The sequence below is a fragment of the Pseudophryne corroboree genome, chromosome 4 (genome assembly GCF_028390025.1).
Source record: "Pseudophryne corroboree isolate aPseCor3 chromosome 4, aPseCor3.hap2, whole genome shotgun sequence".
Taxonomy (NCBI): Eukaryota; Metazoa; Chordata; class Amphibia; order Anura; family Myobatrachidae; genus Pseudophryne; species Pseudophryne corroboree.
This window is the reverse complement of record NC_086447.1, coordinates 923962474-923989548: the sequence shown is the minus strand read 5'-3', so window position 1 is coordinate 923989548 and position 27075 is coordinate 923962474. Positions and strand designations below refer to the sequence as shown.

The window sequence follows — 27075 nt, the reverse complement described above, 5'->3', positions numbered from 1 at the left end:
ACTCCCCTGGATGCAGGTCGTGTCTGCTGAGGAAGTCTGCTACCCAGTTGTCCACTCCCGGAATGAACACTGCTGACAGTGCGCTTACATGATTTTCCGCCCAGCGAAGAATCCTGGTGGCTTCCGCCATAGCCACTCTGCTCCTTGTGCCGCCTTGGCGGTTTACATGAGCCACTGCGGTGATGTTGTTTGACTGGATCAGAACTGGTTGGTCGCGAAGTAAGTTCTCCGCTTGACGTAGGGCGTTGTATATGGCCCTCAGTTCCAGGATGTTGATGTGAAGACAAGTCTCTTGACTTGTCCAAAGTCCTTGGAAATTTCTTCCCTGTGTGACTGCTCCCCACCCTCTGATGCTCGCGTCCGTGGTCACCAGGATCCAATCCTGAATGCCGAACCTGCGGCCTTCCAAAAGGTGAGCACTCTGCAGCCACCACAGGAGAGATACCCTGGCCCTGGGGGACAGGGTGATCAGCTGATGAATTTGTAGATGTGACCCAGACCACTTGTCCAATAGGTCCCATTGGAAAGTCCTTGCATGGAACCTGCCGAAGGGAATGGCTTCGTATGTTGCCACCATTTTTCCCAGGACTTGAGTGCAATGATGCACAGACACTTGTTTTGGCTTCAATAGGTTCTTGACTAGAGTCATGAGTTCCTGAGCTTTTTCTATCGGAAGAAAAACCCTTTTCTGGTCTGTGTCCAGAATCATGCCCAAGAAGGTCAGACGAGTCATAGGAACCAGCTGCGACTTCGGGATATTGAGAATCCAGCCGTGTTGCTGTAACACCTTCAATGAAAGTGACCCTCTGTTCAGTAACTTCTCTCGTGATCTCGCCTTTATGAGGAGATCGTCCAAGTATGGGATAATTGTGACACCCTGCTTGCGCAGGAGCACCATCATTTCCGCCATTACCTTGGTGAAAATCCTCGGGGCCGTGGAAAGACCAAACGGCAACGTCTGAAATTGGTAATGACAATCCTGTACCGCAAATCTCAGATACGCCTGATGAGGAGGATATATGGGAACATGCAGGTATGCATCCTTTATGTCCAGAGATACCATAAAATCCCCCCCTTCCAGGCTGGCGATGACCGCTCTGAGCGATTCCATCTTGAACTTCAACCGTTTTAAGTATAGGTTCAGGGATTTTAAATTCAATATGGGTCTGACCGAACCGTCCGGTTTCGGAACTACAAACAGGGTTGAGTAGTATCCCTTCCCTCTCTGAAGCAGGGGAACTTCGACCACCACTTGTTGAAGACACAATTTGTGAATAGCATTTAACACTATCTCCCTTTCTAGGGGAGAAGTCGGTAGAGCCGATTTGAAAAACCGGCGAGGAGGCACCTCTTCGAATTCCAGCTTGTATCCCTGAGAAACAATTTCTATTGCCCAGGGATCCACCTGTGAGTGAACCCAGATGTGGCTGAAAAGTCGAAGACGTGCCCCCACTGGGGCGGACTCCCTCAGCGGAGCCCCAGCGTCATGCGGTGGATTTTGCAGAGGCCGGGGAGGACTTCTGTTCCTGGGAACTAGCTGTGCAGCTTTTTTCCTCTGCCCTTACCTCTGGCAAGAAAGGACGATCCACGCACTCTTTTGCTTTTATTTGAACGAAAGGACTGCATTTGATAATGTGGCGCTTTCTTAGGTTGTGAGGGAACATAAGGCAAAAAATTCGATTTACCTGCCGTAGCTGTGGAGACCAGGTCCGAGAGACCTTCCCCAAACAATTCCTCACCCTTGTAAGGTAAGACCTCCATATGTCTTTTTGAGTCGGCATCACTGCCGGGTCCAGAGGACTCGTCTAGCAGAAATTGACATAGCGTTTATTCTGGAACCCAGTAGACTAATGTCTCTTTGAGCATCTCTCATATATAAGACAGCATCCTTTATATGGCCTAGGGTCAATAAAATGGTATCCTTTTCTAGGGTCTCAATTTCCGCTGATAAGGAATCTGTCCATGCTGCTACAGCGCTACAAACCCAGGCCGACGCAATTGCCGGTCTGAGTAATGTACCAGAATGTGTGTAAATGGACTTCAAGGTAACCTCCTGCTTGCGGTCAGCAGGATCCTTGAGGGTAGCCGTATCTTGGGATGGCAGCGCTATCTTTTTTGACAAGCGTGTCAACGCTTTGTCCACCTTAGGGGAGGATTCCCACCGTATACTGTCCGTTGGCGGGAAAGGATACGCCATAAGAATCCTTTTGGGAATCTGCAGTTTTTTGTCTAGAGATTCCCACGCTTTTTCACAAAATTCGGTCAACTCATGTGAGGAGGGAAAAGTTACCTCAGGCTTCTCTCCCTTGTACATGTGTACCCTTGTGTCAGGGACAGGGGGTTCCTCTGTGATATGCAACACTTCTTTAATTGCAATAATAATAATATATCGAATACATTTAGCCATTTTTGGCTGTAACTTTGCATCATCGTAGTCGACACTGGAGTCCGAATCAGTGTCGGTATCTGTGTCTCCTATCTGGGATAGTGGGCGCTTCTGAGACCCTGAAGGTCCCGGCGACATAGGGACAGACATGGGTTCACTCCCTGACTGTTCCTTAGCTTCAGCTTTGTCTAATCTTTTGTGCAATAAATTTACATTAGCACTTAAAACATTCCACATATCCATCCAGTCAGGTGTCTGCACCGCCGACGGAGACCCCACATTCATACGCTCCCCCTCCTCCCTAGGTGAGCCTTCTACCTCAGACATGTCAACACACGCGTACCGACACACCACACACACAGGGAACCTCTTATCTGAAGACAGTTTCCCCACCAGGACCTTTGGAGAGACAGAGAGAGAGTATGCCAGCACACACCCCAGCGCTATATGACCCTGGAAAAAAAAACACTAAATGTTTATCCAGTAGCGCTGTTTATACTTTACATCCGCCAAATTTGTGCCCCCCCCCCCTCTTAAAACCCCTCTATCACCGTGTATTAGCAGGGGAGAGTCCGGGGAGCTTCCTCTCAGCGCTGTGCTGTGGAGAAAAATGGCGCTAGTGAGTGCAGAGGGAGAAGCCCTGTCCCCTCGGCGGCGGGCTTCTGTCCCGCTCAAAATTCCTGAAAACTGGCGGGGGCTCTGTTATATACATGTACAGTGCCCATCTGTACGTGTGTGTGTGTGTGTGTGTGTGTGTGTGTGTGTGTGTGTGTGTGTGTGTGTGTGTGTATACACACACACACACACACACACACACACACACATATATATGCACATATGCCACAGGAGAGGTTTATATTGCTGCCCAGGGCGCCCCCCCTGCGCCCTGCACCCTTACAATGACCGAGGTGTGTGAGGTGTATGGGAGCAATGGCGGTCAGCTTTACTGCTGTGCGTTACCTCAGTGAAGATCTGAAGTCTTCTGCCGCCTCTGAAGTTTTCTTTTCTTCTCATACTCACCCGGCTTCTATCTTCCGGCTCTGCGAGGAGGACGGCGGCGCGGCTCTGGGACGGACGTCGAGGGTGAGACCTGCGTACCAATCCCTCTGGAGCTAATGGTGTCCAGTAGCCTAAGAAATAGAGCCTTGAAACTCACAGAAGTAGGTCTGCTTCTCTCTCCTCAGTCCCTCGATGCAGGGAGTCTGTTGCCAGCAGGCTCCCTGAACATAAAAAACCTAACAAATATACTTTCTGACAGGAACCTCAGGAGAGCTCCCTGTAGTGCACCCATCTACTCTGGGCACCGTATCAAACTGAGGTCTAGAGGAGGGGCATAGAGGGAGGAGCCAGTGCACACCCAGACCTGAAGTCTTTCTTAAAGTGCCCATGTCTCCTGCGGAGCCCGTCTATCCCCATGGTCCTTACGGAGTCCCCAGCATCCTCTAGGACGTTAGAGAAATAGTATTAATGGCCCTATACTGGGAACTACTGAGGAGGAAAGGGATCTAGGAGTCACTATCTCAGGTGACATAAAGGCAGGTAAGCAATGTAACACAGCAATGAGGAAGGCTAGTCAGATGCTTGGTGCATAGGGAGAGGAATCAGCAGCAGAAAGAAAGAAGTAATAATGCCACTGTATAGGTCATTGGTGCGGCCTCATCTAGAATACTGTGTTCAATTCTGGAGGCCATACTCATCAGAAGGATAGTAATACATTAGAGACTGTACAAAGAAGGGCAACTAAAATGGTGCATGGCCTACATCACACAACTTACCCAGAAAGACTAAGAAATCTCAATATGTATAGTGTGGAGCAGAGAAGGGAAAGGGGGGACACGATAGAGACGGTCACATAGATCAAGGGTTTTACCAGGGAACAGGAGGGAAACATTCTTCACAGGAAGAGAAGCAATAGGACACGGGGACATGCACTGAGACTGGAGGGGGGAAGGTTCAGGGGAAATTTAATGAAAAATTACTTCACAGAAAGGGTAGTAGACAAGTGGAATAGCCTCCCATCAGAGGTAGTAGAAGCTAAGCCTGTAGAGCAATTTAAACATGCTTGGGATAGACATAAGGATCTCCTTACAAAGAAATAAGGATAAAAAAGGGTTGAGATTGCCTAAAGGATAAAAAAAAAAAAAAAAAAGGGCCAGACTAGATGGGCCAAGTGGTTCTTATCTGCCGTCAAATTCTATACATACTATAATATATATATATATATATATATATATATATATATATATATATATATATATATATATATATATATATACACATATATATATATATATACACACACACACACACATATATATATATATATATATATATATACACACACATATATATATATATATATATACACACACATATATATATACACACACACACATATATACATATATATATATATATATATATATATATATATACACATACATACACACACACACATACAATTAGTTCATACAATGACCGTCACAACCTTGCACCAGACAGAAGAACCATTACAAACAAATTTGTAAATTACCTTTTGTCAGTTTTTCGACATGTTTCTGGATTTCAATTTCCACATTAAAATGGACGTACGTGTCCTCTTTCCTGGAGGCCATGGGCGTATCCTGGACGGGTGTCAGATCTATTCCATTTATATCTGCAAACACAATTCCAAAGGGGGGGGGGGGAATTTTACAGTCATTTTTTTTGTTGAAAGATTTTTTAAGGATTAAATGACCGGCTGGACCTGAACTACACAGTGCCTCCATAGACGCTGGTCAGAAGTGCAGACGTCACATAAGGGGGAAGGGCTGGGTGTAATCTACTGATGAGTGTCCCCTCTATGGAAGGGCAGTGGGTGTGTGTTACAAATGTAAGTAAAACTAATGTTTCATGCTCTCGATGGGGGTCATTCCGAGTTGATCGCTCGCTAGCTACTTTTAGCAGCCGTGCAAACGCATTGCCGCCGCCCACCGGGGGGTGTATTTTCGCTTTGCAGAAGTCCGAACGCTTGTGCAGGAGAACACCTGCAAAATAATTTTGTGCAAAACTCGACCAGCCCTGAACTTACTCTTCATGTGCGTTGATTCTAACGACGGAGGGACGGCTTTTGACATCACACACCCGTCCAGCCACGCCTGCGTTTTTCTAAGCACTCCCTGAAAACGGTCGGTTGACACCCAGAAACGCCCCTTTCCTGTCAATCTTCCTGCGTTCGGCCGTGCGACTGAAATCTTCGCTAGAACCGGTGCAAAACCACGATGCTCTTTGTACGGGTACGTCGCGCGTGCGCACTGCGGTGCATATACGCATGCGCAGATTAGCCTTTTTTTTCACTGAACGCTGCGAACGGCAGCTAGCAATCAACTCGGAATGACCCCAATTGTCTCGTTTCTCCTTCATCCACTAGGGGACGCTGGAGCATAGACAATGGGGTATAGACGGATGCCATACAAGCAGCAAGGTGCTATGGGGGAGAAGAACTAAGTCTTGGAGAGAAAAAGTACCAGCCAATCAGCTTCTGGCAATTTTTCAAACTTAGCCTGTAACACGGCAGCCAGGAGTCCAGTGGCTGGTACCTTATCTCTCTCTCCACGGCTTAGTACATCTGGCCGTATGTAAGCTTAGCAAATATCCTCCGCAATTATATAGCGTTCTAAAAAAAGACCAGGATAAAGTAGGCAGGGGCATTTCCAGTGATTTACTCATCTCCGCCAATCTAGCAGCTCTGTTACACGTCAGCGGGCCGGTCCTGTGCTGGGCCGATCCTTCTGACATGTTTCCATAGCGGAGCGACAGACAGGAAACTAAGAAAATGTGTATTTTGTTACTCTGCTAATTCCTTGTTACAGTCAGTGTGTAAAGCGCACAGGCTCTCCTGACCGGATGCACTAACGAGCCTGGTGTCTCTATTAATCTCTGGGAGAACATAATATCAATGCGGAGTTAGAACACAGATACTACGTAACAGTCTAGGAGAAAACGCACTGCGATACCAGCACGGTAAGAGTTCGGTTCCAGAGGTGCAGAGCAGCTAGTCAGCCGGATGTCAGCATCGCGGGAAAACCACCTAACTGCAGCTGTGGAGCGTGGACTGGGGAGCAGGGGTCTCATAATTAGACTTCCCAAAATGTCAGAGTCATCTTGTAGCGTGGTCTGATAACCAGAATATCACTCGTTTAGGAGGAGGCTAATTAGGACATGAGGAGCAGGATTCCACAAAAGTCAGTGAAAATGGGCAGAAAAATTAATAAGTCTGAACTGTAACGAGCGATTACCTTTATTGTGTTACACGAATGATAAGCCGATATTACATAGTACGGCGCCATATTCCCCCATCGGCGAGTTTTTGCATTGAATATTTTTTTTTCCTGCTTCCCAAGTCCTAATTAGCCCCCTGTCAAATGTAGCGACGTTCTGGTTGTCATATCAGTCTACAGAAAGCTCTGAATAGGGGAAGTTTAATTATGGCCGCCCTGTATATGGCTCCCAGGAAGACAGACGGAAAGCAGATGCCACAGCGGCGTAAGGTTCTCAATAACGAGGGGGGAAGTGCGGCACAGGCCACACATTTTGGGTTAACTGAAGACTAAAACTCATGTTTCCCAGTTTGCATATATAGGTCCTGGAGGGCAAGGAAAACCGAGAACTCAGTAGGCAGGTATGTAGCAGGTATACAGCGAGTTGTGTGCGGTACACGCTGGTCATAGAAACCTACAGGTGCTGGGAAGCGATACTACAGAGACCATAGATCAGCTCTGTGCTGCAAGATTCTCAGATCCCTGGATTAATCCACGTAGGCCGGGCGACGCCTTTCCTGGAGGGAGGCCATGTGGACGTAACTCAGGTACGAGGGCTGAAACCGCCAACCCAGAAGGAAGGGGTACAGGGCTTCCCCTCGCAGTACGGATATACCCATGAATGTAAGTTGGCTTTCCATGTTAGAGGCAGACATCCGGCTACAGGTCACACGTTGCTGGAGGCATCATAGGGATTGCAGCAAGAGAGACTTCAGGCCCCGGTGACAGGCGCAGACGCTTACCCTTCACACTGACCGTCATGTAGGGATCTATACACTGGCCGGCATCCTTCAAACCAATTTTCTCAATGGTGATGGTGAGTAGGGTCATCCCCGGCTCCGAGGGTAACCTGGGCAGGAGGGTTCCTGGGACAAACAGATAGGAAATCGCATATCATAAATGATCTAAGTAGGAAGTAATGTGCAAGGTGAGCGCAGACATTCCGATTATACAGTATTTCCGCATTAACTGCAAGTTCACAGGTTTCTTCTAAAGACAAATTTACAACAGGTGACTCTAAACAGAGCAAGACAGACATCATCACATCCCTCATCTGATACCTTTATCCTGGACCTCGAGTGGGTCCAATATTACTACATGCGGAGCAGAAAGCCCGACCCTGCACAGACTAGCTTCATCAAAGCCAGTGTGTAACTCAATGACTGAAATACGCGCTGTGTATACAGACTTCTGACTGGTCTCCGAGTCTAAGATAACTAAATAATTAAAAGTTGTCCTTTACAAGTATTCACATTACTAGATGTAGAAAACGGTGATTCCCGTCGGTATTGTGCGTGTATGTTCAGTGTGATCCGTTACTTACCAAAATATAAAAATTAAACTTTATTCATAAAACTAAACCTCTGGGGTGACTGGGAAAGGACTGGGAAGAGTTGAAGCCAAATCCAGAGTGAAACGCGCAATGAGGAAAATACAGAACAGGAAATTTGATACATTTTTGATCGCCTCTAGACACACGCCGCACGCTACCATATATTAACATTTACTAGGTAACCATTGAAATATTACCTTGAATGGCTCCTGCAATGGGTGGGCATTGGGGTGGGATACAAGCAAATGAGGAGGCCATGCACGGGAGACAGCCGGGCAACAAGCACGATCACAGCACAACCACAGACACCAGCGAGGCACAGAGAGGGAGATAAAAAAGGAGGCACATTTATCAGTGTACACAGATCCGGCGCCCTGACTCTACATGTGAACCCTCGCTTCACACCATCTCCTCCCCCATTACAGCCACACTAGGACTTCATACGGATTATTATCCAGACCTTTATAAGCATCAGGAAAACCCCACAACACAAATATGAGACCAGCTACAGAACGGCAAGCGCTCAGGGATTTAAGGGTTTGGTACAATGGGCCAATCCCGTGGTTCAACCCAAGTGGGGTCACAGGAACGTTAGTGCGGTTTGGAGGGGACGGCACAGGTGCAAAGTGGTCATCATCTTTAGCCATCGTGTCATCTTAGTGCCGCCAACATGATGCACAACTCCACAGCTACATTACTCTCACAATAGGAGGTGGAGTGCGATGAACAAGGACTGGTCTATACACAGGGTTTCCTGTAACTGATAAAGCACAAAGCTTCCATAGACAGAGCACATGGACAAGACATTTTCTCATACCAGGAACACGCGGTGGGAAGGCGTCTGGAGAGCACACGCCAGCCCCTCCTCCCTCTTCCTCCTCCTCCATTTCTAGACTCTCCTCTTCTCCAGGAGCTAGAATCCTCCTACAGAGAAAGAACGGTCAGAGAACAGGATGCCCCAGAACACGGCATTACTAGTCATAGATCACACCGCCTCATCCTCTCGCTGGGAATATACAGCACATGTATAATACAGGTGGGTGCATCATAATATAACCGCAATAGAACAATGCCCTCTAGTGGCCAGATTGCTTCTCTGCCCTAAAGCGATGTATGATAAGCGCGAAAACAGCCTCAAACAACTCTCTACTAGGACGCTCATTAATGGAAACACAATACTACAGAGGTACCTGAATATAACCCATCTCTTATTACAGGCCCTATAAAGGGAACATGAGGCAGGTAGAACTTACCTGGGGCTGCGACAATTCTGGAAGGATGAAAACAGGACGCTGACTCCAAATTACATGGAGGGGAACTAAACAATATGGTAAGGGTTATATTGTATTGCAGTGCAGTGCGGTTAAATGCACGTTAATCCCAATGATCAATATACTGGAATATATCACTAGAATGGATGAAGACAACTCTTCAATAAATAACTTGTCCAGAACCCAATTAGAAGAGTTTGTGAGCTCGGTGCCACATGTAACGGAACGTCACAGGTGGGCGAAGGATGCAGGCCCCCAATATAACGCACCAGTCTGACCTGCTGGCTCTGATGTAGGGGGTCATTCAGACCTGATCGCACGGTAGCAGTTTTTTTCAGCGCTGCGATCAGATAGTCTCCGCCTATGGGGGAGTGTATTTTATCTGTGCAAGTGTGCGATCGCATGTGCAGGGGAGCTGTGCAAAAAGTTTTTGTGCAGTTTCTGAGTAGCTCAGAACTTACTCAGCCGCTGCGATCACTTCAGCCTGTCTGGTCCCGGAATTGACGTCAGACACCCGCCCTGCAAACGCTTGGACACGCCTGCGTTTCCCTACCACTCCCAGAAAACGGTCAGTTGACATCCATAAACCCCTCTTCCTGTCAATCTCCATGTGATCGGCTCTGCGAATGGATTCTTTGTTACATCCATCGCCCAGCAACGATCCGCTTTGTACCCGTACGACGCGCCTGCGCATTGCGTTGCATATGCATGCGCAGTAGTGACCCGATTGCTGCGCTGTGAAAAACGGCAGCGTGCGATCAGGTCGGAATGACCCCCGTAATGTGACACTGTATTCCTTTCCAAACATCGCCACTATAATGGACTGAACCACGCAGGATGACATTTATGTAGCAGCCACCTTATATTCCCTGACCTGCTGACAAGCACTTTACATGCAGCCTTTTTATGTGGTCCCAGAACGGCTCAGTGACTTCTAATATCCATATAATGCACTGCCCAAAATATACTTATCCGGCTGATGTACCCAACAAACGAGGCAGCGCTGGGTACACTTATCAATGACAAACGCCTCCGCTGTGATGTACTCATCCCCTACCTTAGAGGAACAGGCTGGACATCGAAGGGGAATTCCTTGTTGTATGTAAGTAGGTTGTCTAGGACTAGGGAGAGAAGAGGAGAGAAGAGAAGAGAAGAGAAGAGAAAAGAAGAAGAGAAGAGAAAAGAGAAGGGGTTACGATAAAAATTACTATTTTTCTCTAACACCCCACATGCAGCCATCTGCTTAGAAAGCTGTCCGGATACCAGAAACTATATGGACAGTGGGGGTAATTCTGAGTTGATCGCAGCAGCAAATTTGTTAGCAGTTGGGCAAAACCATGTGCACTGCAGGTGGGGCAGATGTAACATGTGCAGAGAGAGTTAGGTTTGGGTGGGTTATTTTGTTTCTGTGCAGGGTAAATACTGGCTGCTTTATTTTTACACTGCAATTTAGATTTCAGTTTGAACACACCCCACCCAAATCTAACTCTCTCTGCACTTGTTACATCGGCCCCACCTGCAGTGCACATGGTTTTGCCCAACTGCTAACAAATTTGCTGCTGCGATCAACTCAGAATTACCCCCAGTATGTTATATAGTGTCGTTATATCACACAGCGCTGTAACATGTACACCCATTACTGCAGGAATACAGATCAGTTCTGTATACTGGGTCCCATTACGGAGAGCTGAGCGGTAGCAGTGGCCTCTCCTTCTGCCATCCCTATGTATAGAGAAGGGGGAGGCAGGTGGGGCACAGATGGGACATCTCAGACTGGCTTGCAATCACAAGTATAACAAATGTTGGGACAGATTCACATATAAAGTGACTACCGGAACGCTGGTCGCATTTACACACCTATATAGAACTGCGGGGCTAGTCACAGTATCACAGTCAGACGGACCGCCACTTGCGGCTAAATGGGTGTAACAGGGCGGCAGCAGGGTGTCTGCACATAAAATAATTCTGCCGCGGCTCATAGGAGAATCAGGCCTAATCGGAGCAGAGCGTACGCAGAGACCTGATAATTTCAGGCGGGTCTCTTGATCCCGGGATAAGGCAGGTGCGTGCTGATGGCTGCTCTGACAAGCGCGTATATAGAGGCGGCGCAGTCACAGAGATCCGGCCGACTGAACACAGGCGGAAATGGGCAGCTACGTACGTGCAGGCACTGCGGCCGGTTAGCGTGCAACTCAAGCGCTTGGCGTTATAACGCGGCCTATAAACCACTAGCGACCAGCTATACCATGGTGATGGCACCGAGACATATGAGGCAGTGACCAGCCTAGAGAGCGCGCGGGCAGACACACAGGGCTCTCTGACCAATACACCATGCAGCAATGTTACGCTCCGTGTCACGGTGTATGCAGAGCGCTGTTCCGTCACACCAAGCGTTCTGTACAGTAACACATTACGTCCAACAGCAAGCCATCCTATAGGCGTATTAACATTTATATAGCACCAACGTATTCCATTGCGCTTTACAATTCTACATTCATTATATGAACTCACTTGGTTCTAGCTTCTTTATATCCTCCAACTGGAAGCCTTCTTGGGACTGTGTGGACTGAAAGCAGGAAACAGAATAAGTAGATTGATATCTTATTTCTCAAACCATTTATACACAGAACACTAATACGGATACTAATAATACTACTGCTGCCGGTTACCAATCTGCGTTACTGCGAGCTCCTTACTACTATCCCTCACATGTACAAATGAGCACTGTTATTGCATTACCCTTTACCTATATTACCCAGCGCCGCATAATAATTATTATGTATTTATACGGCGTCACAAGGGTTCCATAGCGCCGGGTACATTGCCCCGTTCACACATGTACGCAGTGCAGATGCAGCATGCAGTGGGGCGATTATTTGCCATTGCACATGCCTAGCCATTGATGTGAGATATCTGCAAAGTGAGTGACAGGTAGTCAGGGAACGGGGAATGTAACAGGGTGGGGGAGGGCTGGAAAACCACCGGTGCGTTGGGACAGTTATCTGCCCGTGCCACAGTCACCCTCCGCGGATTAGCCCGCTGCTGTCTCAACAAGAATGAAGGACATTAAACACACACATAGTGCAGACAGAGAATTTGGACTGCCCATTTTTAAGAGGTGGGTCTCAAGTTTTACCAGATGGTCACGCCCAACATGTACTCCGCAAACAGCAATAGCGCCTACAGGGGGCAGTATACTTCTGCCATTACGCCAACGCTGGCGATACATGCAATCTCCTCCAATGTGTGTATATATAAATAGTATTCTCACACTGGATATCTGCTGTCATGTGACCAAATCATGGTTCATTTCCCCTTTAACGAATGTTTGAAGAGTGAATACAGGCACTTGGGTAATACCAGCAATCCTCCCTCTGCCACCTGCAGTCAGCAGGGGAACTGAGGGGAAGAGGGCTCCAGAGTCAGTATGAAGTTACCTGGGGGATAGGTACCAGCTGCGTGGGTGACAGGGCACCCCAACGTTTATGTGCTACTGCAAGGACAAAGTGCATCTATACATGGGATACGTCAGTGATATGGAGAAGAGTAACGGGAGTAAAAGGTTGTCTCCTAAGACTCGGGAATCAATGAGCGCACTCCTGCGTAGTCACGTGTCCCACTTCCGTGTCTTTCACACGAGGTCAGGGGTTCCCGAAATGTAAGTGGGAGACTATAGAAGACTGTCCACGGTCACGGATACATTGTCAAATATAAATACATATAGAAGGGATGGAAACTATACACTAAACCTATAGAATTTACCGGAGATTTATTCTGACTCTAGGGGTAGAGGAAAACGTACCGCTGCCGGCAAAGGGCCATAATATGAGAGTATTAAAGGAGATATTGTTCTCCGTACAAGAGGGGAGGGTGTAAGCTTTTAATCACCATAAAATAGTAACCGGTGGTAGGAATAATAGTTACCTGCAGGGCGGCGCTGCGTAGTTCTAGGCATGTTGCAATTTTTCCAATTATTTTCTGTAGAGACAAAAGCAAGTGGTGAGAAACGTATAGCACTGTACAGCGGTAATCCTTCTGATTATAGTATATAGTGGTGACTGAGCGCACAGAACATTGGGGGTAATTCTGAGTTGATCGCAGCAGGAACTTTGTTAGCAGTTGGGCAAAACTATGTGCACTGCAGGGGGGGGGGCAGATGTAACATGTGCAGAGAGAGTTAGATTTGGGTGGGGTATATTGTTTCTGTGCAGGGTAAATACTGGCTGCTTTATTTTTACACTGCAATTTAGATTTCAGTATGAACACACCCCACCCAAATCTAACTCTCTCTGCACATGTTACATCTGCTCCACCTACAGTGCCACATGGTTTTGCCCAACTGCTAACAAATTTGCTGCTGCGATCAACTCTGAATTACCCCCATTATACACTCGTGTCTTTCATTGGTGCACATCGCGATTACAGCGCTGATTATACTGTGGTCTTCATGGTAAGGTGCCGGGGGTAATCCAAGCAACAAACTCACTGTGCACCGCGGTGACAAAATGGCTGCCCAGCTGTTCGGGGCTTGATCCCTTCTGGTATAAGTAAGGACAGAGGAGATAGAGATTCTTCTCCGACATACACAAGGAGGAGGATGATGAGATTCTGATCGGATTGCTGTTTCTCGTGGCCACACACATTGATGTGGAGCCACCTGCCCGATATCCCGGCCTGTTCGTCAGCCGTACAGGGTCCCCAATCTAGAGACCATTGCTGCTATTTTATTAGTACATAGACGTTCAGATAACCCTTCCTGAGGTCTATATAGCAAGGTAGCATAGTGGTTAGCATTACTGCTTGATCTCATGATTGCAATTCCCATTCATGGAGTTTACATGTTCTCCCCTATAATATGTGCTCACGATAGATAGAGATATAATAAGAATTTAGTCACCGGTAATTCTATTTCTCGTAGTCCGTAGTGGATGCTGGGAACTCCGTAAGGACCATGGGGAATAGACGGGCTCCGCAGGAGACTGGGCACTCTTAAAAGAAAGATTAGGTACTATCTGGTGTGCACTGGCTCCTCCCTCTATGCCCCTCCTCCAGACCTCAGTTAAGGAAACTGTGCCCGGAAGAGCTGACACAACAAGGAAAGGATTTGGAATCCAGGGTAAGACTCATACCAGCCACACCAATCACACCGTACAACTTGTGATAACTATACCCAGTTAACAGTATGAACAACAACTGAGCCTCAGTAACAGATGGCTCATAACAATAACCCTTTAGTTAAGCAATAACAATATACATGTATTGCAGAGAGTCCGCACTTGGGACGGGCGCCCAGCATCCACTACGGACTACGAGAAATAGAATTACCGGTGAGTAAATTCTTATTTTCTCTGACGTCCTAGTGGATGCTGGGAACTCCGTAAGGACCATGGGGATTATACCAAAGCTCCCAAACGGGCGGGAGAGTGCGGATGACTCTGCAGCACCGAATGAGCAAAGGCAAGGTCCTCCTCAGCCAGGGTATCAAACTTGTAGAACTTAGCAAATGTGTTTGAACCCGACCAAGTAGCAGCTCGGCAAAGCTGTAAAGCCGAGACCCCTCGGGCAGCCGCCCAAGAAGAGCCCACCTTCCTTGTGGAATGGGCTTTTACCGATTTAGGATGTGGCAATCCTGCCGCAGAATGAGCTTGCTGAATCGTGTTACAGATCCAGCGCGCAATAGTTTGCTTTGAAGCAGGAGCACCCAGCTTGTTGGGTGCATGCAGGATAAACAGCGAGTCAGTTTTCCTGACTCCAGCCGTCCTGGCTACATAGATTTTCAAAGCCCTGACTACATCCAGTAACTTGGAGTCCTCCAAGTCCCGAGTAGCCGCAGGCACCACAATAGGTTGGTTCAAATGAAAATAAGAATTTACTTACCGATAATTCTATTTCTCGTAGTCCGTAGTGGATGCTGGGGACTCCGTCAGGACCATGGGGAATAGCGGCTCCGCAGGAGACAGGGCACAAAAGTAAAAGCTTTAGGATCAGGTGGTGTGCACTGGCTCCTCCCCCTATGACCCTCCTCCAAGCCTCAGTTAGGATACTGTGCCCGGACGAGCGTACACAATAAGGAAGGATTTTGAATCCCGGGTAAGACTCATACCAGCCACACCAATCACACTGTACAACCTGTGATCTGAACCCAGTTAACAGCATGATAACAGCGGAGCCTCTGAAAAGATGGCTCACAACAATAATAACCCGATTTTTGTAACAATAACTATGTACAAGTATTGCAGACAATCCGCACTTGGGATGGGCGCCCAGCATCCACTACGGACTACGAGAAATAGAATTATCGGTAAGTAAATTCTTATTTTCTCTGACGTCCTAGTGGATGCTGGGGACTCCGTCAGGACCATGGGGATTATACCAAAGCTCCCAAACGGGCGGGAGAGTGCGGATGACTCTGCAGCACCGAATGAGAGAACTCCAGGTCCTCCTCAGCAAGGGTATCAAATTTGTAGAATTTTTCAACGTGTTTGCCCATGACCAAGTAGCAGCTCGGCAAAGTTGTAAAGCCGAGACCCCTCGGGCAGCCGCCCAAGATGAGCCCACCTTACTTGTGGAATGGGCATTTACATATTTTGGCTGTGGCAGGCCTGCCACAGAATGTGCAAGCTGAATTGTACTACACATCCAACTAGCAATCGTCTGCTTAGAAGCAAGAGCACCCAGTTTGTTGGGTGCATACAGGATAACAGCAAGTCAGTTTTCCTGACTCCAGCCGTCCTGGAAACCTATATTTTCAGGGCCCTGACATCTAGCAACTTGGAGTCCTCCAAGTCCCTAGTAGCCGCAGGTACCACAATAAGCTGGTTCAGGTGAAACGCTGACACCACCTTAGGGAGAAACTGGGGACGAGTCCGCAGCTCTGCCCTGTCCGAATGGACAATCCGATATGGGCTTTTGTGTGAGACAAAGCCGCCAATTCTGACACTCGCCTGGCAAAGGCCAGGGCCAACAGCATGGTCACTTTCCATGTGAGATATTTCAAATCCACAGATTTGAGCGGTTTAAACCAATGTGATTTGAGGAATCCCAGAACTACGTTGAGATCCCACAGTGCCACTGGAGGCACCAGACATGGTACTTGCTGAAGCAAGTCCCTTCTTAGCGGCAGAGGCCATGAGTCCTCTGTGAGCATTTCTTGAAGTTCCGGGTACCAAGTCCTTCTTGGCCAATCCGGAGCCACGAGTATAGTTCTTACTCCTCTACGTCTTATAATTCTCAGTACCTTGGGTATGAGAAGCAGAGGAGGGAACACATACACCGACTGGTACACCCACGGTGTTACCAGAACGTCCACAGCTATTGCCTGAGGGTCTCTTGACCTGGCGCAATACCTGTCCCGTTTTTTGTTCAGGCGGGACGCCATCATGTCCACCTTTGGTCTTTCCCAACGGTTCACAATCATGTGGAAGACTTCCCGATGAAGTCCCCACTTTCCCGGGTGGAGGTCGTGCCTGCTGAGGAAGTTTGCTTCCCAGTTTTCCACTCCCGGAATGAACACTGCTGACCGTGCTATCACATGATTTTCCGCCCAGCGAAGAATCCTTGCAGTTTCTGCCATTGCCCTCCTGCTTCTTGTGCCGCCCTGTCTGTTTACGTGGGCGACTGCCGTGATGTTGTCCCACTGGATCAATACCGGCTGACCTTGAAGCAGAGGTCTTGCTAAGCTTAGAGCATTGTAAATTGTCCTTAGCTCCAGTATATTTATGTGGAGAGAAGTCTCCAGACTTGATCACACTCCCTGGAAATTTTTTCCCTGTGCGACTGCTCCCCAGCCTCTCAGGCTGGCTTCCGTGGTTACCAGGACCCAGTCCTGAATGCCGAATCTGCGGCCCTTTAGTAGATGAGCACTCTGCAGCCACCGCAGAAGAAACACCCTTGTCCTTGGAGACAGGGTTATCCGCTGATGCATCTGAAGATGCGATCCGGACCATTTTTCCAGCAGATCCCACTGAAAAGTTCTTGCGTGAAATCTGCCGAATGGAATCGCTTCGTAAGAAGCCACCATTTTTCCCAGGACCCTTGTGCAATGATGCACTGACACTTTTCCTGGTTTTAGGAGGTTCCTGACTAGCTCGGATAACTCCCTGGCTTTCTTCTCCGGGAGAAACACCCTTTTCTGGACTGTGTCCAGAATCATCCCTAGGAACAGTAGACGTGTCGTCGGAAACAGCTGCGATTTTGGAATATTTAGAATCCACCCGTGCTGTCGTAGAACTACTTGAGATAGTGCTACTCCGACCTCCAACTGTTCTCTGGACCTTGCCCTTATCAGGCGATCGTCCATTTCCTTTGAAGAAGAAACATCATTTCGGCCATTACCTTGGTAAAGACCCGGGGTGCCGTGGACAATCCAAACGGCAGCGTCTGAAACTGATAGTGACAGTTCTGTACCACGAACCTGAGGTACCCTTGGTGAGAAGGGCAAATTGGGACATGGAGGTAAGCATCCCTGATGTCCAGGGACACCATATAGTCCCCTTCTTCCTGGTTCGCTATCACTGCTCTGAGTGACTCCATCTTGATTTGAACCTTTGTATGTAAGTGTTCAAATATTTCAGATTTAGAATAGGTCTCACCGAGCCATCTGGCTTCAGTACCACAATATAGTGTGGAATAATACCCCTTTCCTTGTTGTAGGAGGGGTACTTTGATTATCACCTGCTGGGAATACAGCTTGTGAATTGTTTCCAATACTGCCTCCCTGTCGGAGGGAGACGTTGGTAAAGCAAACTTCAGGAACCTGCGAGGGGGAGACGTCTCGAATTTCCAATCTGTACCCCTGGGATACTACTTGTAGGATCCAGGGGTCCACTTGCGAGTGAGCCCACTGCGTGCTGAAACTCTTGAGACGACCCCCCACCGCACCTGTTTGTACGGCCCCAGCGTCATGCTGAGGACTTGGCAGAAGCGGTGGAGGGCTTCTGTTCCTGGGAATGGGCTGCCTGCTGCAGTCTTCTTCCCTTTCCTCTATCCCTGGGCAGATATGACTGGCCTTTTGTCCGCTTGCCCTTATGGGGACGAAAGGACTGAGGCTGAAAAGACGATGTCTTTTTCTGCTGAGATGTGACTTGGGGTAAAAAAGGTGGATTTTCCAGCTGTTGCCGTGGCCACCAGGTCCGATGGACCGACCCCAAATAACTCCTCCACTTTATACGGCAATACTTCCATGTGCCGTTTGGAATCTGCATCACCTGACCACTGTCGTGTCCATAAACATCTTCTGGCAGATATGGACATCGCACTTACTCTTGATGCCAGAGTGCAAATATCCCTCTGTGCATCTCGCATATATAGAAATGCATCCTTTAAATGCTCTATAGTCAATAAAATACTGTCCCTGTCAAGGGTATCAATATTTTCAGTCAGGGAATCCGACCAAGCCACCCCAGCGCTGCCCATCCAGGCTGAGGTGATCGCTGGTCGCAGTATAACACCAGTATGTGTGTATATACTGTTTTGGATATTTTCCAGCCTCCTATCAGTTGGCTCTTTGAGGGCGGCCGTATCTGGAGACGGTAACGCCACTTGTTTTGATAAGCGTGTGAGCGCCTTATCCACCCTAAGGGATGTTTCCCAACGCGCCATAACTTCTGGCGGGAAAGGGTATACCGCCAATAATTTTCTATCGGGGGAAACCCACGCATCATCACACACTTCATTTAATTTATCTGATTCAGGAAAAACTACAGGTAGTTTTTTCACACCCCACATAATACCCTTTTTTGTGGTACTTGTAGTATCAGAAATATGTAACACCTCCTTCATTGCCCTTAACATGTAACGTGTGGCCCTAAAGGAAAATACGTTTGTTTCTTCACCGTCGACACTGGAGTCCGTGTCCCTGTCTGTGTCGACCGACTGAGGTAAATGGGCGTTTTAAAGCCCCTGACAGTGTTTGAGACGCCTGGACAGGTACTAATTTGTTTGCCGGCCGTCTCATGTCGTCAACCGACCTTGCAGCGTGTTGACATTATCACGTAATTCCCTAAATACGCCATCCATTCCGGTGTCGACTCCCTAGAGAGTGACATCACCATTACAGGCAATTGCTCCGCCTCCTCACCAACATCGTCCTCATACATGTCGACACACACGTACCGACACCCAGCACACACACAGGGAATGCTCTGATAGAGGACAGGACCCCACTAGCCCTTTGGGGAGACAGAGGGAGAGTTTGCCAGCACACACCAAAACGCTATAATTATACAGGGACAACCTTTATATAAGTGTTTTCTCCTTATAGCATCTTAATATATAATCATATCGCCAAATAAGTGCCCCCCCTCTCTGTTTTAACCCTGTTTCTGTAGTGCAGTGCAGGGGAGAGCCTGGGAGCCTTCCCACCAGCAGTTCTGTGAGGGAAAATGGCGCTGTGTGCTGAGGAGAATAGGCCCCGCCCCCTTTTCGGCGGGCTTCTTCTCCCGTTTTTCTGACAACCTGGCAGGGGTTAAATACATCCATATAGCCCCAGAGGCTATATGTGATGTATTTTTAGCCAGTATAGGTATTTTCATTGCTGCCCAGGGCGCCCCCCCCAGCGCCCTGCACCCTCAGTGACCGTTAGTGTGAAGTGTGCTGAGAGCAATGGCGCACAGCTGCAGTGCTGTGCGCTACCTCATGAAGACTGAGAAGTCTTCAGCCGCCGATTTCTGGACCTCTTCTCTCTTCAGCATCTGCAAGGGGGTCGGCGGCGCGGCTCCGGTGACCCATCCAGGCTGTACCTGTGATCGTCCCTCTGGAGCTAGTGTCCAGTAGCCTAAGAAGCCAATCCATCCTGCACGCAGGTGAGTTCACTTCTTCTCCCCTAAGTCCCTCGTTGCAGTGAGCCTGTTGCCAGCAGGACTCACTGAAAATAAAAAACCTAATAAAACTTTTACTCTAAGCAGCTCTTTAGGAGAGCCACCTAGATTGCACCCTTCTCGGCCGGGCACAAAAACCTAACTGAGGCTTGGAGGAGGGTCATAGGGGGAGGAGCCAGTGCACACCACCTGATCCTAAAGCTTTTACTTTTGTGCCCTGTCTCCTGCGGAGCCGCTATTCCCCATGGTCCTGACGGAGTCCCCAGCATCCACTTAGGACGTCAGAGAAACGCTGATACCACCTTAGGGAGAAATTGGGGACGAGTCCTCAATTCTGCCCTGTCCATATGGAAGATCAGATAAGGGCTTTTACATGACAAAGCCGCCAATTCTGACACACGCCTAGCCGAAGCTAAGGCCAATAGCATGACCACTTTCCACGTGAGAAATTTTAGCTCCACGGTCTTAAGTGGCTCAAACCAGTGGGATTTCAGGAAATCCAACACAACATTAAGATCCCAAGGTGCCACTGGAGGCACAAAAGGGGGCTGAATATGCAGCACTCCCTTAACAAACGTCTGAACTTCAAGCAGTGAAGCCAGTTCTTTTTGAAAGAAAATAGATAGGGCCGAAATCTGGACCTTTATGGACCCCAATTTAAGGCCCATAGTCACTCCTGACTGTAGGAAGTGCAGAAATCGCCCCAGCTGGAATTCCTCTGTTGGGGCCTTCCTGGCCTCACACCAAGCGACATATTTCCGCCATATGCGGTGATAACGATTTGCGGTCACGTCATTCCTAGCTTTTATCAGCGTAGGAATCACTTCATCTGGAATGCCCTTTTCCGTTAGGATCCGGTGTTCAACAGCCATGCCGTCAAACGCAGCCGTGGTAAGTCTTGGAACAGACAGGGCCCCTGCTGTAACAGGTCCTGTCTGAGAGGCAGAGGCCATGGGTCCTCCGAGATCATTTCTTGTAGTTCTGGGTACCAAGTTCTTCTTGGCCAATCCGGAACGATGAGCATAGTTCTTACTCCTCTCTTTCTTACTATCCTCAGTACCTTGGGTATGAGAGGAAGAGGAGGGAACACATAAACCGACTGGTACACCCACGGTGTCACTAGTGAGTCCACAGCTATCGCCTGAGGGTCCCTTGACCTGGCGCAATATTTTTTTAGCTTTTTGTTGAGGCGGGACGCCATCATGTCCACCTGTGGCCGTTCCCAACGGTTTACAATCTGCGTGAAGACTTCTGGATGAAGTCCCCACTCTCCCGGGTGGAGGTCGTGCCTGCTGAGGAAATCTGCTTCCCAGTTGTCCACTCCCGGAATGAACACTGCTGACAGTGCTAGCACGTGATTTTCCGCCCATCGGAGAATCCTTGTGGCTTCTGCCATCGCCATCCTGCTTCTTGTGCCGCCCTGGCGGTTTACATGGGCGACCGCCGTGATGTTGTCTGATTGAATCAGCACTGGTTGGTTTTGAAGCAGGGGCTCTGCTTGACTCAGGGCGTTGTAAATGGCCCTTAGTTCCAGTATATTTATGTGTAGTGAAGTCTCCTGACTTGACCACTGTCCTTGGAAGTTCCTTCCCTGAGTGACTGCCCCCCATCCTCGGAGGCTTGCATCCGTGGTCACCAGGACCCAGTCCTGTATGCCGAATCTGCGGCCCTCGAGAAGATGAGCACTCTGCAGCCACCACAGCAGAGACACCCTGGCCCTTGGGGACAGGGTGATCAACCGATGCATCTGAAGATGCGATCCGGACCATTTGTCTAACAGATCCCACTGAAAGATCTTTGCATGGAACCTGCCGAAGGGAATTGCTTCGTAAGAAGCCACCATCTTTCCAAGGACTCGCGTGCAGTGATGCCCAGACACCCGTTTTGGTTTCAGGAGGTCCCTGACCAGAGATAACAATTCCTGGGCCTTCTCCACTGGGAGAAACACCTTCTTCTGTTCTGTGTCCAGAATCATGCCCAGGAAAAGCAGACGCGTCGCAGGAATCAGCTGCGACTTTGGGATATTCAGAATCCAGCCGTGCTGTTGCAACACTTCCCGAGAGAGTGCTACGCTGACCAACAACTGCTCTCTGGACCTCGCCTTTATGAGGAGATCGTCCAAGTACGGGATAATTTTAACTCCCTTCTTCCGAAGGAGTATCATCATTTCGGCCATTACCTTGGTAAATACTCTCGGTGCCGTGGACAGACCAAACGGCAACGTCTGGAATTGGTAATGACAATCCTGTACCACAAACCTGAGGTACTCCTGGTGAGGTGGGTAAATGGGGACATGCAAGTAAGCATCCTTGATGTCCAGCGACACCATAAAATCCCCCACTTCCAGGCTTGCAATAACCGCCCTGAGCGATTCCATTTTGAACTTGAACTTCCTTATATAAGTGTTCAAGGATTTTAAATTCAGAATGGGTCTCACCGAACCGTCTGGTTTCGGTACCACAAATATTGTGGAATAGTAACCCCGTCCCTGTTGAAGGAGGGGAACCTTGATTATCACCTGCTGGAGGTACATCTTGTGAATTGCCGCCAGTACTACCTCCCTTTCCCTGGGAGCAGCTGGCAAGGCTGATTTGAGGTAACGGCGAGGGGGAGTCGCCTCTAACTCCAGCTTGTATCCCTGAGATACAATTTGTACAGCCCAGAGATCCACCTGTGAGCGAACCCACTGGTTGCTGAAGTTTCGGAGACGCGCCCCCACCGCACCTGGCTCCGCCTGTGGAGCCCCAGCGTCATGCGGTGGACTTAGAGGAAGCGGGGGAGGATTTTTGTTCCTGGGAACTGGCTGCCTGGTGCAGCTTCTTTCCTCTACCCCTGCCTCTGGGCAGAAAGGATGCGCCTCTGTCCCTCTTGCCTTTCTGAGGCCGAAAGGACTGTACATGATAATACGGTGCTTTCTTAGGCTGTGAGGGAACCCGAGGTAAAAAAGTTGACTTCCCAGCTGTTGCTGTGGATACGAGGTCCGAGAGACCGTCCCCAAACAATTCCTCACCCTTATAAGGCAAAACCTCCATGTGTTTTTTAGAATCAGCATCACCTGTCCACTGCAGAGTCCATAATACTCTCCTGGCAGAAATGGACATTGCATTAATTCTAGATGCCAGCAGGCAAATGTCCCTCTGTGCATCCCGCATATATAAGACGACGTCTTTTATATGTTCGATGGTTAGCAAAATAGTATCCCTGTCGAGGGAATCAATGTTGTCTGACAGGGTATCAGACCATGCTACTGCAGCACTACACATCCATGCTGGAGCAATAGCAGGTCTCAGTATAGTACCCGAGTGTGTATACACAGACTTCAGGATAGCTTCCTGCTTTCTATCTGCAGGCTCCTTTAGGGCGGCCGTATCCTGAGACGGCAGTGCCACCTTTTTTGATAAGCGTGTGAGCGCCTTGTCCACCCTAGGGGATGTTTCCCAACGTAACCTGTCCGTTGGCGGGAGAGGGTACGCCATCAGTAACCTCTTAGAAATCACTAGTTTCTTATCGGGGGAACTCCACGCTTCTTCACACAATTCATTTAATTCATCAGATGGGGGGAAAGTCACTGGCTGCTTTTTCTCCCCAAACATAATACCCTTCTTGGTAGTAACCGGGTTAACATCAGAAATGTGCAATACATTTTTCATTGCAGTAATCATGCATCGGATGGCTTTTGTAGACTGTACATTTGTCTCATCCTCATCTACACTGGAGTCAGACTCCGTGTCGACATCTGTGTCTACCATCTGAGCTAGCGGGCGTTTTTGAGCCCCTGATGGCCTCTGAGACGCCTGGGCAGGCGCGGGCTGAGGTCCCGGCTGTCCCAAGGCTGCTGCGTCATCGAACCTTTTATGTAAGGAGTTGACACTGTCTGTTAAGACCTTCCACATATCCATCCAATCCGGTGTCGGCCCCGTCGGGGGCGACACCACACTTATCTGCCCCGCCTCCACGTAACCCTCCTCAAACATGTCGACACAGCCGTACCGACACACCGCACACACACAGGGAATGCTCCGACTGAGGACAGGACCCCACAAAGTCCTTTGGGGAGACAGAGAGTATGCCAGCACACACCACAGCGCTATTTAACACAGGGATTTACACTATAATGAGTGATTTTTCCCAATAGCTGCTTATTATCCTATTTGCGCCTAAATTTATGTGCCCCCCCTCTTTTTTACCCTTCTTGTACAGGATACTGCAGGGGAGAGCCTGGGGAGCGTCCTTCCAGCGGAGCTGTGAAGAGAAAATGGCGCTGGTGTGCGGAGGAAGAAGGTCCCGCCCCCTCAGCGGCGGGCTTCTCCCGCGTTTTGTATAGCTTAATGGCGGGGTTTTTTACACATATACAGTTTTCCAGACTGTATTATGTGTATTTAGTGCCAAAAGGTATTCTTATTGCTGCCCAGGGCGCCCCCCCCCCCCCCCCCCCAGCGCCCTGCACCCTACAGTGACTAAAGTGTGTGGTGTGCAGTGGGAGCAATGGCGCACAGCTGCAGTGCTGTGCGCTACCTTAATGAAGACCGGAGTCTTCTGCCGCCGATTTCATCTCCTTCTTCTGTCTTCTGGCTCTGCAAGGGGGATGGCGGCGCGGCTCCGGGAACGGACGATCGAGGTCAGGCCCTGTGTTCGGACCCTCTGGAGCTAATGGTGTCCAGTAGCCTAAGAAGCACAAGCTAGCTGCACGCAGGTAGGTTTGCTTCTCTCCCCTCAGTCCCACGTAGCAGTGAGTCTGTTGCCAGCAGATCTCACTGAAAATAAAAAAAACCTAACAAATACTTTCTTTCTAGCAAGCTTAGGAGAGCCCCTAGGAGCACCCAGCTCTGGCCAGGCACAGATTCTAACTGGGGTCTGGAGGAGGGGCATAGATGGAGGAGCCAGTGCACACCAGATAGTACCTAATCTTTCTTTTAGAGTGCCCAGTCTCCTGCGGAGCCCGTCTATTCCCCATGGTCCTTACGGAGTTCCCAGCATCCACTAGGACGTCAGAGAAATATATATATATATATATATATATATATATATATATATATATATATATATATAAATAAAAAAAAATTTCAGACAGCCATCCCCACAAGCACCTAATCCAAACATAGAACCGAGAAGCTTCCGCAGCAGAAAGAGCCTGCAGTGACTTCCGCATTCTTATGGGCCCTACACACATAACCGTTCCGCCGCCGAGCTGCCTGACGGCGGATACGGCCGACGGGCTCCATAGAAGTGCAGGCAAATATGGACGAGATCGTCCATATTGGCCTGCAAGCATAAGCGATGGGGCACCAGCGATGAACGAGCGCGGGGCCGCGCATCGTTCTTCGCTGGTGCCTCCACACTGACAGATATGAACGGGATCTCGTTCATTAATAAATGAGATCGTTCATATCTTTCACTAATATCGCCCAGTGTGTAGGGCCTATTACTGTGTATCGAGTGGGCAATTTCTATCTCCATTCTTTTCCTATTGATAAATGAAAATAATTTAAATAAATTGCCCAAATTAGATCTTCTTTCTATTGGTAACACTGACCGCAAGGCGATACAAAAATAGTTACTTTCTCATTCTTTACATTGTGGGATATCTAAAAAAATAAATGAAAAAATAATGACAGAGACGACCCATTACTTCGAGACCCAGTGGATGACGGGGGTGGGGGGGAGGAACTTAGAGATCCGTAGCGACACCATACAGCGCGCGTAACGCAACCCACAGGCAGCGCGCGTAACGTAATGTTCAGTGTACAGTACACGTGGCCAGATTGCATCACATTTTTATCTTCATAGGACATGAGAAGCAGCGAGTGTTGGATCAGTCTGTCCGCAGCCCCCACCTCCCCGGATACCCCCAACCAGATGTAGAGCTTGGTGTCTGAGTGAGTAAGCCGTGTATGGCATAATCCTAGGAACACACACACACACACACACACACACACACACACACACTACAATCCACAGAGCAGCCGTCACTTCCACATATGAAGCTGGGCGCGGCTGCTGTACAGAACAGCTGTGAATGATGCCGGCTGCTGGTGGGCCAGAGCGACGCACTTATCACATACATCAGGCCATATCAGTTCTCCAAATCCCTGGAAAGTCATAAAGAGACGGAGTCGCCTGGCGTTTGGGGGATTACTTACTGGTAAATGGGAGCAGAGTTCTAGGAAAGAACCCGGCACGGAGGGGGGTATATGTAATATCTTTGCAGCTTTAACCACTTAGTGACCCGGCTGGTGTTCCCTCCAAAGTATTTGAAATGATAACTTCTATTTCCAAACCTTTCTCAGGGAACGGTCAGATTTTATTGGAGTTTGCTTGAACATTAAAGAAATACAGTAGTGGCATCACGGAAATGCCAGGATGTAGGCATTCTGCTGGGATTGGAGGGCGAGGGTCAGACTCGGGCAGCGGAGGGTCAGGGTCAGACTACGGGAGGGGAAGGTTAAGATTAGACACTTGGTGGAGGGTTAGGGGGTTACAATACTTCATCCCAGAATCGTCACAGGACCCGCCAGTAGTAATCCGTACGTCACCGCTGGATCCACCGTACCAGGTAAGTCCCCGCTAGACCACCAGGAATGTTCTGTTGACAGAATACACCACACGTCTTTATATAGGACAACGTAGGGAACTAGAATCCAATTTCTACAAACATAAAATTCCCATTACAGCGTAAGAGGAGGAAACGGAAGGCGATCTGTCCATCTGAACCGGTAAGAGACAGCGACCCCGGCGTTGTGTGTACAGAAGCTTACGCCATCTGGATCTAAGAACAGCAATCTACAGTATGTCCGCACAGGTCATGCAGGGAAATCGCCCTCACCCGTTACATATATCACATATGTGTTCATATGCTAACAGTAGCTGAGTCTGCAATTAGCCTTAAAGAATGTACAACTCGGGATCCGGTCTGAAGATCGACACTGTCTAGGTCGACAATGTTTATGTCGACCACTATAGGTTGACAGGG

The 27075-nt window shown here is 48.7% G+C and overlaps 1 protein-coding gene across 2 annotated transcripts in view; it reads right to left on the bottom strand.

The window, feature by feature from the left end:
• AIDA (axin interactor, dorsalization associated) overlaps nt 1-27075 on the bottom strand; it is a 77062-nt gene that overhangs the window by 7789 nt on the left and 42198 nt on the right. The window contains exons 3-9 of one of the 2 annotated variants that reach the window (XM_063919037.1): nt 13213-13266; nt 11800-11854; nt 10346-10409; nt 8835-8941; nt 8215-8226; nt 7428-7550; nt 4920-5042 (exon numbers count right to left, since the gene is read on the bottom strand). In XM_063919037.1, the coding sequence (XP_063775107.1) occupies nt 4920-5042; nt 7428-7550; nt 8215-8226; nt 8835-8941; nt 10346-10409; nt 11800-11854; nt 13213-13266 (538 nt within the window). The remainder of the gene's footprint in view (nt 1-4919; nt 5043-7427; nt 7551-8214; nt 8227-8834; nt 8942-10345; nt 10410-11799; nt 11855-13212; nt 13267-27075) is intronic. The other variant, XM_063919038.1, reaches the window with a different exon arrangement.